Source organism: Callorhinus ursinus, unplaced genomic scaffold (assembly GCF_003265705.2).
Source record: "Callorhinus ursinus isolate GAN/ISIS: 27379988/994484 unplaced genomic scaffold, GSC_fseal_2.0 scaffold8, whole genome shotgun sequence".
NCBI lineage: Eukaryota > Metazoa > Chordata > Mammalia > Carnivora > Otariidae > Callorhinus > Callorhinus ursinus.
The window spans coordinates 71,363,376-71,377,443 of NW_027397070.1; the positions used below are offsets into that span (position 1 = coordinate 71,363,376).

The 14,068-nt window shown below is 40.3% G+C and overlaps 1 protein-coding gene across 10 annotated transcripts in view; it reads left to right on the top strand.

Annotated features, from left to right (window-relative positions):
• The window catches only part of MARK3 (microtubule affinity regulating kinase 3), a 113,145-nt gene that overhangs the window by 23,028 nt on the left and 76,049 nt on the right, over nucleotides 1-14,068 (top strand). For 9 of the 10 annotated variants that reach the window (XM_025869270.1, XM_073895925.1, XM_025869271.1 and 6 more), the window contains exon 2: nucleotides 8,507-8,698. In XM_025869270.1, coding sequence (XP_025725055.1) covers nucleotides 8,507-8,698 — 192 coding nt within the window. Of the gene's footprint in view, nucleotides 1-8,506; nucleotides 8,699-14,068 lie in introns of those variants that run through there. The other variant, XM_073895931.1, reaches the window with a different exon arrangement.

Consider the following 14,068-nt stretch of genomic DNA (forward strand, 5'->3'; position numbering starts at 1 on the left):
TAACATAATGGCTTAACCAGATAGGGGTTTGCTTTTCTCACAAAAGAAATCTAGGTAGCTTCCAGCTTTGGTTCAGTAGTACAATAACATTGGAGCTGGTGGTTTTTAAAAATACTTTGTCTTTTCTTTCATGTTTGAGACCTTATGGCTGCAGGATAGCTTCTACTTCTTCAGTTATGGTAGTACTGAAGGCACGACAAAGGAAGAAGGGACTACTAGTGTATCTGTTCCCCTTTATGAGAAACAAAAGGTTTTCCAGAACCACCCCCTCCCCCCAATAGCTTTCATTAATGAGAACTGGGCAGAACCAAGCCAAATGCTACATCTAGCTGCAGAGAAGTTTGAGAAAATAAGTATTTAGTTGGCCTTGTTGCCTCGCCAAACACACATCCAGGTTCTCTTGGTAATGAAGAAGGGAGAATTTGATATTGAGTAGGTATCTATAGTGTTTGCTCCATTCTCTAGTATATTACCTGGAAAATTAAATGTTTTGCATTAGAGTTTTTGGTTTGAAAATAGACATTTTACGAATTTGTTAATAATTTCCTGTCCTTGGCTTGTCTCTGATTATTTTCAGTAGCAGTGTACATACTCTAATTTTCATTGTGGCTGAAGTGGTATAAGCTCAAATCCATGGGAGAGAAGTTTCAGGACTCCTTTAATCTTTAAGAATTAAATTTAACAGCTTTGAGTACCTGTTACATGCTTAGTGTTGCCATAAATGTTGTAATGTGAATAATGAAGAATTCTATAACATTTTCTTTTTTTTTTTTGTCCTCGGGTTGTTTACTGGCTGGCTCCTTAGGGAGAGGAAAGAAAAAAATAGCCTATATATGAAGTAATTGGCTAACAGTACAAGAATTCAGAATTATTTGTCAAAATGGTTAGTATCCACATTGAGTGTCATAAGATTAGAAACATTTTTTTCTTTAGGACCACTGATAAAAGCATGGGAAGAATAAAATGAAGGCCAAATAGGGGTCATCTGGGTGGCTCAGTCGTTAGGCGTCTGTCTGCCTTTGGCTCAGGTCGTGGTCCCAGGATCCTGGGATTGAGCCCCACATTGGGCTCACTGCTCTGCGTGAAGCCTGCTTCTCCCTCTCCCACTCCCCCTGCTTGTGTTCCCTCTCTAGCTCTCTCTCTCTCTGTCAAATAAATAAATAAAATCTTTAAAAAAATAAAAAAAAATGAAGGCCAAGTAGAAGAAGCACTACTAACTGTTACAGGGCCATATCAAACTAATGTAAGAAACAGTAAGAAAAATGAATGAAAAATGCATTCCATTTTATGTTGTACATATTAGTTCTTTAAAAAATGTGTCCATGTATAAGAGCCATCAAATTTAAATTACTGTATAACCTGAAGACACAAATGAGAATATACCTTAGACACACATACACCCCCCAAAAATTATCTTTAATTTTTTTTAACATAATAAATATGATCCCAGGTTTACCTTTGTAGCTACCTGGTAAAGCACCAACCTGAAATTTGAGAAGCCTATTTAAGAAATCAGTTTTAACTGGAAAAGGACACTACTAGAAAACTATAGACCAATATCCCTGATGAATAAATTGCTTCTGTTTTGAGGTTTGTTTGTTTTTTTTTTAAGTTAAACACATTAGAATTTTTTTTAAGATTTTATTTATTTGAGAAAGAGGGAATGAGAGAGAGAGAGCACAAGAGGGGAGAGGGTCAGAAGGAGAAGCAGACTCCCCGCTGAGCAGGGAGCCCGATGTGGGACTCGATCCCGGGACTCCAGGATCATGACCTGAGCCGAAGGCAGTTGCTTAACCAACTGAGCCACCCAGGCGCCCTAGAATTTTTTTTTTTTAATTTTATTTTTAAGGGGTGCCTGGGTATCACAGTTGGTTAAGTATCTGCCTTCAGCTCAGGTCATGATCCCAGAGTCCAGGATGGAGCCCTACATCGGGCTCCCTGCTCAGCGGGGAGTATGCTTCTCCCTCTGCTCCTCCCCCTGCTCCTGCTCTCTTGCTCTCTCATGCTCTCTCTCTCAAATAAATAAATAAAATCTTTAAAAAAAAAAGATTTTGGGGCTCCTGGGTGGCTCAGTCAGTTAAGCATCTGCCTTCAGCTCAGGTCATGATCTCAGGGTCCTGGGATCGAGCCCCGCATCGGGCTCCCTGCTCAGCGGGAAGCCTGCTTCTCCCTCTCCCCCTGCTGCTCCCCCTGCTTGTGCTTTCTTTCTCAAATGAATAAATAAAATCTTAAAAAAAAAAAAAGATTTTAAAGTAATCTCTACACCCAACATGGTGCATGAACTCACAACCCCAAGATCAGGAGTCTCATGCTGTACCAACTGAACCAGCCAGGTACCACTAGATTTTTTTTTTTCTTTAAAGATTTCATCTATTTATTTGACAGAGAGACAGCTAGAGAGGGAACCCAAGCAGGGGGAGTGGGAGAGGGAGCCGAACGTGGGGCTCCATCCCAGGACTCTGGGACCACAACCCGAGCTGAAGGCCAATGTTTAATGACTAAACCACCCAGATGTCCCCACCACTAAGTTTTTTAATTTAAGGACTTTATGTTGAGGAAACAAACTAAATATACTAAGTTTAATTCTGTTATAATTTAACAAACATCACATATTTTAATCCGTTGTATGAGTTTATAGTCTATAATGGAAATAGAAGTTTCTTACTGCTTTGTGTTATGATTGTTTATTTGCATGAGTATGTATTAGTTTAGGTTGAGTTATACTGTGATACACAACCAAAATCCTAGTGGTTTAACACAGTAAAAACCTTTGTTTACACAGTTTGCCTGAGGGTTCATTGGCTCCATGAAGATTGATCTCCCTGCCCAGGCCGGTTTGGTCCTGTGGTATTCTGTCTTTGGGCAATGCTCAGGATTCAGGAGAGCAGAAAATGGTTGGAGTCAAGCACCGGCAGTTAAATGCTTCTGCATGGGAATGACATGTCACTTTTGCTTGCATGCCATTGGCTAAACTTAGGCCACATGGCTGTGCCAGCTCAAAGGAGGGAAGAGGGTGTGAGTTCCTTTGTGAAGTCAGTGGACTCCTCCACAAACTCAGAAGCAAAAGAGCCAATATAGCGGGTAATAGTATTGTCTACAACAAAGTAGCATGATACAGATAGATAGAAAGTACCTCCAGAACCCAAAGGAAAAGAAAAAAAAATCTGATGAGATAGAGGAAGAGTCATGGAAGGCTTCAGAAAGATGGTGACAAATGATCCAAGCATAAAGAATGAGTAGGATTTTCTTAGGTTTAAAGAGAAGAAAGGGTACTCAAACTGAGGGACGAGGACCATGCTAGAGAATAGTGGATGATGTAGCCTGAAAGAAGAAATGGATTAGATCAGAGAGGACCTGGAATTCATTTCCCGTTCATTCAGCAACAGTGTATTGCACAGCTACTCAGTGCCAGTCACTGCTCCCAAGTTCTGGGAATATCTGGTAATGAACAAAACAGACAAAAAACTCTGTCCTCCTGGAGGTTACATCTAGTGGATGCTAAGGAGTTCCTCTTTTATTGTAAATAGGTTGGGGAGTAAGCAAAGGTATAAACTTTGGATGCCTATGCATCTTAAGATTCTTTTAATATTCTTATTTTACATGCAATAGAAGACAGTTGATTTGCACATAAGTTAATATCTTGTTCATTTAACTGTGCCTCACTGTAGAAAACTTAATGCATGAAAAGCTGAATTTAAAAAACATGTAAATTAGAAAATATTTTTACATTACAAAAGCTTTTTTAACCCAAATTTTGGATAGTAGTGTAATTTTTTAAAATTTTTATTTATTCATGAAAGAGAGAGGCAGATGGAGAGGGAGAAGAGGCTCCCCTTGGAGCAGGGAACCCAACATGGGACTTGATCCCAGGACACTGGGATCATGACCTGAGCTGAAGGCAGATGCTCAACAGACTGAGCCACCCAGTGGTTATATTATAGTAGTATATATATAAAATTATAGCAATATAACTTTAACGACTGTATTTTCATTGTGTAAATAGTAAAACCACTTGGACACGTAGCTCATGGGGACAGGGATTTTGTTTTATGCACTGCTGTGTTTCCAGTACCCAAAACAGCCTGGCACATACATATACACATATAAAATCTGGGGCACCTGGGTGGCTCAGTCGGTTAATCGGCTGCCTTCGGTTGAGGTCTTGATTCCTGGGACCAAGCCCCGCATCGGCCTCCCTGCTCATTGGGGAGTCTGCTTCTCCCTCTCCCTCTGCAACTCCCCCTACTTGTGTGCGCTCTCTCTCTCAAATAAAGTCTTTTTTAAAAATTTAAAAAATTAGGGGTGCCTGGGTGGCTCAGTCGTTAAGTGTCTGCCTTTGGCTCAGGTCATGATCCCAGGATTCTGGGATCGAGTCCCGCCTCAGGCTCCTGCTCTGCGGGGAAGCCTGCTTCTCCCTCTCCTGCTCCCCCTGCTTGTGTTCCCTCGCTCTCCCCTGCTGTGTTCCCTCTCTCGCTGTGTCTCTGTCAAATAAATAAAAAATCTTTTAAAAATTTAAAAAATTAAAATAAAATCTACCAGGCGCCTGGGTGGCTCAGTTGGTTGGGCGACTGCCTTTGGCTCAGGTCATGACCCTGGAGTCCCTCGATTGAGTCCCGCATCGGGCCCTCTGCTCGGCAGGGAGTCTGCTTCTCCCTCTCACCCTCCCCCCGTCTCATGTGCTTTCTCTCTCTCTCATTCTCTCTCTCTCAAATAAATAAATAAAATCTTAAAAAAAATAAAATAAAATCTACCATGTCATCACTCAGTAAATATTTGAATGAATGAATAGAAGAAAAGTTCTGTTTGGAAGATAGAGAAGAGAAATTTCCCATAATCTAAGCATCTGAACACTAAAGTGATAGTATTATGTTATCATGTTATAGTCATTCTAATATATCTATTAAATCCCTGTTCTGTGCCAACTACTGTTCTAAGATCTAAGGAATAATAAATTATTTTACCTGTTTTCGTGAAACTTAAATCTAGTTTGGAAATAAACATATAACAAACATGATCACCAAAATTGTTGTTTTTTTTTTTTTTTTAAGATTTATTTATATGAGAGAGAAAGTGTGTGCGTTCGGTTGTGGGGGGTGAGGGGGGGGGGGCGTTGGGAACAGAGGGAGAGAATCTTCAAGCAGACTCCCTGCTGAGTGCGGAGCCTGACACGGGGCTAGATCCCACAACCCATGAGATCATGACCTGAGCTGAAACCAAGAGTTGGATGCTTAACTGACTGAACCACCCAGGCACCCCACCAAAATTCTTTTAAAACCATACTCCATCTGATGTGCAAAATTTGCATTACAGCAGCACATGTTTTGTTTACAACAAATGTACCTGTTATGTGTGAAGCCCTCCTCTCATAACTTAGTTGCTGTTTTAGTTTTTTTCTTTGATAAACAGATCTTCATTTATAAATAAGCTATTTCTCCAAAGCTCTTATTTTGAAATTAGAATCCTTTTTGTTATAGGAACAGTATTACAAATTGCTTACATTGTAGCTGGTTCATAAAAGCCAACTTTACTTAAAATATACATTTACAGTAAAAACATAAAAATTGTTTGCATGCAGTATTACATGATAAAACAAGTGAACCTATCCTAAAACCTGGTACCATGAGGGAAGAATAATTAGAGAATATGAGAAAGTAGATGGAATTTAACAGGGAAATTCTGAAAAAAGACATCTTCGAAGACTTCAGAAGCTAATCACAGAAATTCTTAAGCTTTCACTTGAGAACACTTGTTTTTCCTTTTTCCTTGATATGTGTATTACAACATAGTTTCTTATGTTTATCAGCTGGATTCAGGCTTGATTTGATCTATAGGTAGTGAGAGAGCAAGAGAAAAAAGGGACATTTTCCTGGATAAAGAGAAAAAAGAATGAAGGAGATTTCGTGTATATGTATGAGTGCTGGGAGAGAGAGCAGTGCCCTGAAAGGCAGGCAGTGGGCCACAGCATCCTTTGAGCCAGGTGTGAGGCAAAAGGAAGCATGAGGCAGCTGGATGCTTGTACATGCAGAATTGTACACATTGGGTGTTTGTAATTCCAGTACCTTTCTGTTTAATATGATTAGAGGTATATATGCTTTGTTTTACTTTTATGGAGCATATTGAGTATTCATCTAACTAACATTTATCAAGGACCATATAGTCTGGCTGGTTTTTTTTTTAAGTTTTTATTTTAATTCCAGTTAATACACAGTGTTATATTGGTTTAAGGTGTATGATACAGTGATTCAACAGTTCCGTACATGACCCGGTGCTCATTGAGACAAGCGTGCTCCTTAATCCCCATCACCTATTTCCCCCATTCCCTCCCCCCTCCCCCCCATAACAATCAGTTCTCTATAGTTAAGAGTCTGTTTCTTGGTTTGTCTCACTCTGTTTTTTCCCCCCTTTACTCATCTGTTTTGTTTCTCAAATTCCACATATAAGTGAAATCATATGGTATTTGTCTTGCTCTGACTGACTGACTTTGCATTTATATACTCTAGATCCATCCGTGTTGTTGCAAATGGCAAGATTTCATTTTTTTTAATTTTTTTATGTTATGTTAACCACCATACATTACATCATTAGTTTTTGATGTAGTGTTCCATGATTCATTGTTTGCATATAACACCCAGTGCTCTGTTCAATACGTGCCCTCTTTAATACCCATCACCGGGCTAACCCATCCCCCAACCCCCCAAGATTTCATTCTTTTTTATGGCTGAATAATATTCCTGTGTGTGTATCTCTTTTTTTTTTTATTTGAGATTTATTTATTTGCGAGAGAGAGCATGGTGGGAAGAGCAGAGGGACAGGGAGAAGCAGACTCCCCACTTATCAGGGAGCCCGACATGGGGCTCGATCCCAGGACCCTGAGATCATGACCTGAGCCAAAGGCAGATGCTTAACTGACTGAGCCACCCAGGAGCTCCTGTATCTCCTTTATCCACATTCATCAATCAATGGACATTTGGGCTGTTTCCACATCTTGGCTATTGTAAATAATGCTGCTATAAAATAGGGATGTGTGTATCCCTTTGAATTAGTGTTTTTGTATTTTGAGTGTAAATACCCAGTCGTGTGATTGCTGGATCTTAGGGTAGTTCTTTTTTATAACTTTTTGAAGAAACTCCACACTATTTTCCAGAGTGGCTGCACCAGTTTGCACTCCCACCAACAGTGCACGAGGGTTCCCCTTTCTCCATGTCCTCACCAACACCTGTTGTTTCTTTTGTTGTTGATTTTAGCCTTCACAGGTGTGAGGTGATAATCACATTGTTTTAATTTGCATTTCACTGATGATGAGTGATAATGAGCTTTTCATGTCTGTTGGCCATCTGTATGTCTTTGGAGAAATGTCTGTTCATGTCTTTACATTTTTTAAAATTGGATTGTTTGGATTTTGGGTGTTGAGTTTGGTAAGTTCTTTATATATTTTGGATACTAACCCTTTATCAGATATATCATTTGCAGATATCTTTTCCCATTCCATAGGTTGCCTTTCAGTTCAGTTGATTGTTTCCTTTGCTGTGCCGAAGCTTTTTATTTTAATGTAGGTCCCAGTTTATTTTTTTATTTTTTATTTTTTAAGATTTTATTTATTTATTTTGACAGAGAGACAGAGAGGGAACACAAGCAGGGAGAGTGGGAGAGGGAGAAGCAGGCTTCCCGCTGAGCAAGGATCCTGATGTGGGGCTTGATCCCAGGACCCTGGGATCATGACCTGAGCCGAAGCTTAACGACTGAGCCACCCAGGCGCCCCCCCCCCCCCGTTGTTTATTTTTGGTTTTGTTTTGCTTGCCTCGGGACCTATCCAGAAAAAACTACAGCCTCTGTCAGAGAAGTTAGTTACTGCCTGTGCTCTCTAATCTGGCTGCTTTTTTAAAAAGATTTTATTTATTTGAGAGAGAGTGAGCAGGAGAACAGAAGCTGGGGGAGAGGCAGAGGGAGAGGGAGAAGAGGGCTCCCTATGGGGCTCGATACCAGGACCCTGGGATCATGACCTGAGCCGAAGGCAGACGCTCCATAATCTGGCTGCTTCTTGAAACATTATTTTCAATTACTGTTATTAGCAGCATAGTGTAGAAAGAAATTGGGAATCCAGATTCTTTTTATCTTTCACTAAATAGTGATGTGGCCGTGAATAAATCACAAAAATACCCTCCACTGGTGAAGGATCATATGTGCAGGTGCACTTAATAGCTTATGGACAAGTTACATTTTTATGACTATAAGGCAGTCTTGTTGTTCCTATTTTATGTTGCAGCCACATACAGAAAATATCTCATTTCCTTCTGAACACCCACTTCAACCCTTGATACTTTTCTTCTCAGCATTTCCTGTTTTCCTCATAAATTTAGATCATGTGGGCAAATTTCTTTAAAGTGCTAGATGCATTAAGATTAAAATTAAAGCAGTAATGTTTTGTTTCTTCAACTAGGGGCTCTTAAAATTTGGCAAGTACCATGTGTTCTCTCATTTCCTAATTTTTGTGTATGTTATATTGTAGCACACGTCACATGGAGATGGGCGGCAAGAAGTTACCTCTCGCACTGGGCGGTCTGGAGCTCGGTGTAGAAACTCTATAGCTTCCTGTGCTGATGAACAACCTCACATTGGAAACTACAGACTGTTGAAAACAATCGGCAAGGGGAATTTTGCAAAAGTGAAATTGGCAAGACACATCCTTACAGGCAGAGAGGTAAATATTAAGCCTAATTTCTGTTATGACTCTTGCTCTGTTTAGTTCCATGTGAGAGAAAGAGGAAGATAATGTATATATTTGAGTTAATTTCTAAGTTAATTATATATTGTTTTTAAGAACAAGAAACTTACATACTAATTATCTGGGGGGAGCCCGATGCAGGGCTCGATCCCACGTGACCTGGGACCGTGACCTGAGCCGAAGGCAGCTGCTTAACTGGCTGAGCCACCCAGGCGCCCCTGGAGTTACAGACTTTAAAAGTTGCTTCTTCATGTTTTGTATCAACTTAAGTGACAAATCACTGGCCAGTACCTGTTGTTGAGATGCCTGGGTTGCCTTTAGAGTCAGAAAAAGCATGAGTGGATGGGGCTTTCCTTGCTGTCCTTAATCAAAGCTTTCTGAAACAAGGCAAAACCTCTTGAGTTTAGTCCCCACCAATTCTGGGTGGTTACTCGGCCAGTTTCCTTACATGGGCAGCTGGTAGGTGGAAGGAGGAATGGGACAGGCAGACCTCTACCCTTCTCCTTAGCTGCAGTTTGGTCGGCCGTGTTTTTATCTAGGAGGTTCCCTCTCCAGAAAGGTTTGAATCTGACTAGCAGAGTGGCTTAATTTAAAATTTTTCTGTTCTTTTTTTTTTAAACTTTGAATTAAACCATTTTACAAACCCATTTTGTTTTTTCCCTATTGTAGGTATTAACCAGAAGCATGGAAAATGTAAACATTATATTTTATATATTATAACATTATATTTCTATATTATAGAAAGTATTATGTAGGAAGTACAGGTTCCTTGAAATTTCTCTCCTCAGAGAGGATCACTTTCAGCAGTTTGTTGTATATTCCCACAGTTTTTTATATAGACATTAACTTTTTGTTTATTTTAACAAAAAGGGACTCATGGACATAACAGTAATTTTCTTTTTTTTTAATTTTTTTAAAAGATTTTATTTATTTGAGAAAGCGAGAATGAGAGAGAGAGAGCACATGAAAGGGGGGAGGGTCAGAGGGAGAAGCCGACTCCCCACTGAGCAGGGAGCCTGATGCGGGACTTGATCCTGGGACTCCAGGATCATGACCTGAGCCAAAGGCAGTCACTTAACCAACTGAGCAGCCAAGGCGCCCCATAACAGTAATTTTCTTAGCAATGTACTTGACCATGTCTGAATCTTTGTGCTCATAGATCTGACACATTCTATTTCCAGTATGTGCTGGTGCCATGGTTTATCCCGTCAGTGGGCATTGAGTGGTTTCTGATTTTTTTGCCCCTGTAAACATCTGCAGTGAACATTCCTTAACATAACTCTCTACCCTTGTTAAGAGTGTTTCTGTAGGATAAATTCCTAGAAGTGGGTGTCCTGGGTCAAAAAGGATGAATATTTGACATTTTAATAGGTACTGCTAAATTGCTTTTGAGAAAATGTCAAGAGTACTTTATTATCCTACCAAACTGAATGAGAGTATCCATTTTTCTATACCCTTACTAATACTATATAGATAATTTTCTGATGGACAAAAAATTATATTTTTTTAAAGCTTGCTTTGGTAACTAGATGATATTTTCATGTATTTTTGTCATTCATATTTGCTTTTTAAAATAAGTTTCCTATTTGTATCCTTTATCCATTTTTCTTTTCTCTTTCAAATCTTAGTGACTGGGGCGCCTGGGTGGCTCAGTTGGTAAAGTGTCCGGCTCTTGGTTTCAGCTCAGGTCCTGACCTCAGGTTGATACTGAGCTCTGTGTCGGGCTCTGTGCTCCGTGGGAAGTCTGCTTCAGATTCTCTCTCCCTCTCCCTCCCTCTCTTTCTTTCTCTCTCAAATAATAAATAAAAATCTTAAAAATAAATAAATCTTAGTGATTTAAACCCATTATGTGTTTCATGCATCAGTCTGATCTGTCTGGGTTTCATGACTCGGTGAGAAAGGTTTACTTTGTCCCAAGATCTAAAAACAAGGTTCTGTATCTTCTTCAGACACTCCTATGACTCCTGTTTGAATGTTTCATTCATTCGGTATATATTTTGGGAGATTAATATGAAGTGTAGGGATCAAACCCTTTTTTTCCCCCCATGTGGATTACCACTTTTCCTGGGATCATCTGTCCTTTTCCCCAATTGAGGATACCTGCTTTATCACATACCAAATTCCCATATATGTCTCTTTGTTTCTCTGATCTGTTTGTTTAGTCTTGTATCCATATGGTGGTAATTTTATTACTGCAGCTTTGAATTGTACATTTGTATGTTTTAGAGTAAGTTAAATGCTCTGCAGATTATTCTTATTTTTTAAAAACTTTATACCTCGGCGCACCTGGGTGGCTCAGTTGTTGGGCATCTGCGTTCGGCTCAGGTCATGATCCCTGGTTCCTGGGATGGAGCCCTGAATCGGGCTCCCTGCTCAGCGGGAGGCCTGCTTCTCCCTCTCCCACTGCCCCTGCTTGTGTTCCCTCTCTCTCTGTCTCTCTCTCGCTCTGTCAAAGTAAATAAATAAAATCTTTAAAAAAATAAAAAATAAAAACTTAATACCTCTTCTTGCCATTTACTGTGTTAGATTTATTGTTTTTTTTAAAGATTTTATTTATTTATTTGAGAGAGAGAGAGAGAGAGGAACAGCATGAGAGGGGAGAAGGTCAGAGGGAGAAGCAGACTCCCCGCTGAGCCGGGAACCTGATGTGGGACTCGATCCCAGGACTCCGGGATCATGACCTGAGCCGAAGGCAGTCACTTAACCAACTGAGCCACTCAGGCGCCCATATTTATTTTAGAATCAAGATACTGTGTCCCAAAAATAGTCTTACTGGAAATTTGATAAGATTAATTTTGATTGGAATTAACTATTTATAAACTGATCTGGGGGAATTTGCTATTTGAATGATACCAAGTCCTTCTATATAGGAATATGAAATGTGTCACAATTTTGTTTTCAGGGTTTATAATTTTCTTCATCTAGGTTTTTCATCATTCTTTTTTTTAAGGGGATTACAAACAAATTCTACAGAGTAGGTGAATGGTTTTGCATAATTCTTAAGTTCATTCCAAGGTATTTTAAAATTTTTGTTGCTGCTGTGAATGGCATTTTTTCCTTAGCTGTTATGAATAATATGGGGAGGCTGTAACATTTGTATAACATCTTGAATCTGAGCACCCTTTGAACTCACTCTCATTTTGGACATCAGAATTAAGCAAGTTTGTGTTATTTTTAAAATTACACATCATTGTTTCCTTTGAGGTACAGTTCTCTGAATTGTAACACATTCGTAGACTCACTACTATCACCGTGATCCAGGTAGCTACTGAGAGCTGTCAGGTCAAGCTGCTTTTAAAGGATGGGCAAAATACCAACGCGTTTATCTGTTCACAGGAATAACCTGACAGAAAGGGGGAAAGTGGTTCTGTGGACGAGATACTTGAGAGGGTGGGGGGGCAGAAGTGCTGGCCCTGGCGATGCGGGCGCTCCTGACGTAGAAACAGGAGGAAGGGTGGGACGCTGGCACAGGTGCAGCTCAGGCCTGTGTGTGATGTGGGAGCCGGTGGAGGTTTTCTGCTCGTGGCAGCTCTTTCTTCAGTAAAATGGAAAGCAAGATCATCTAAGAGTGTGATTATCAAGGAGATAGGAGATATTAGAGATGTGAGAAGTTATAGTAATTGCTGGGCAAGCAGAAGAGTTAACGGACTGGAAGAATGCAGTAGAATTGCGAGGTGGCCCTAAGGTTTCCCTCAGGGATCATGGATTTAAAGTGGGAATAAGCAGCATGGCTGGAAATTACTCTCCAGCAACATTCAGGTACCCAGACACAGGCATGGCATTTATAGATAGTTGGGATTTTTTCACACTAACTGTAGAGAATGGGAACAGAGCAAGGGCGTTGATTTGGAATACCTAGGGGAGTGATTACAGTGAAGGACTACAGATTTGAATAGTAAATAACTTGAGAGAGAAGACAAACCATAAGAAGGTGGTGGGACCAGTCATTATGGATCCTGGTGAGTTCAGATAGTTATTGGCGTTCTAGATTGAGTGGTCAGGAAAGGTAGAGGAGGTGATAGAGAGTGGGAAGCTCAAAATTAAGGTCAGAAGGAGTTTTCCAGTATTGGTAGTTCCAGAGAGTGGAGTATAACAGTGTAAGTGGCTTAAGTGTGTGAATTTTTTTTTCCTCTCTAGAACCTTTTTAGACTCTTCACATTTATCCTTGCTATTCAGAAATTTCACAGTGAGGTACAGGGAGTTGATCTGCATCCACTCTTTTTTTTTTTTTTTTTTAAGATTTTATTTATTTGAGAGAGAGAGAGCACGAGAGGGGGGAGGGTCAGAGGGAGAAGCAGACTCCCCGCCGAGCAGGGAGCCTGATCTGGGACTTGATCCCGGGACTCCAGGATCATGATCTGAGCCAAAGGCAGTCGCTTAACCAGCTGAGCCACCCAGGTGCCGATCTGCATCCATTCTTCTTGATTGCTCATTGGACCCTTTCAGTTTGGAGATTCTTGTCTTTCAGTTCCAGAGAATTGTCTCGTTTTATTATTTAAAAATCTTCATTCTGTAATTCTTACTAATCAGAGATTGGAACTCTTGGAAAAGAACCTTGACTTTTTTTGAAAAAATCTGTTCTCCATCTGTGTTTCTATTTTATTTTCTGGGCAATGTCTTTAATTTCATCTTTTGTTAAATTTGTGTGTATGTGTGTCCTGATGTATCTCCTCCCCCTTCCTCCCAGCTCTTTCTTTCTTTTTTCTTTTTTTTTAAGATTTAATTTATTCATTTGTCAGAGAGAGAGAAAAAGCAGGAGCAGCAGAAGCAGCAGGCAGAGGGAGAAGCAGGCTCCCCACTGAGCAAGGAGTCCGATGTAGGACTCGATTCCAGCCATGACCCAAGCTGAAGGCAGCCACCCAACCGGCTGAGCCACCCAGGCGCCCCTCTCCCAGCTCTTTCTTGTTCTCTGATTATTTGTATAGTATCCAGTTCTGGGATCATGAATGCTGTTTCTTCAGTTAACAACTCCCTGTGAGGGTAATAAAGGCTTTCCTCTTTTTTTTTTTTTTTTTTTTTTTTTAAATAGATTGTGCTTCCTGCACCATTTCTCTTTTCTATGGGGTTCTTCCTTGGTAACTGTCTGTCATACAGAGCCTTTCTTTGAAATCTGATAATCTATGGTCATCTGTTTGTATTTCAGTTGGAGCTTTCAGAAACTCATCAATAGCTGAGTTTGCAAACAGGATATGTTTGACCACACGTAGCTTTCCTGTTGGGAGTTGTCTGGTGCTTTTATTGCAGGACCCCAGATATCTGTGTCTTTAGATCTCTGAGGCCATTCTGTTTCTGTAAATAAGAATCCTCTGTTCTGGGGTGCCTGGGTGGCTCAGTTGGTTAAGCGGC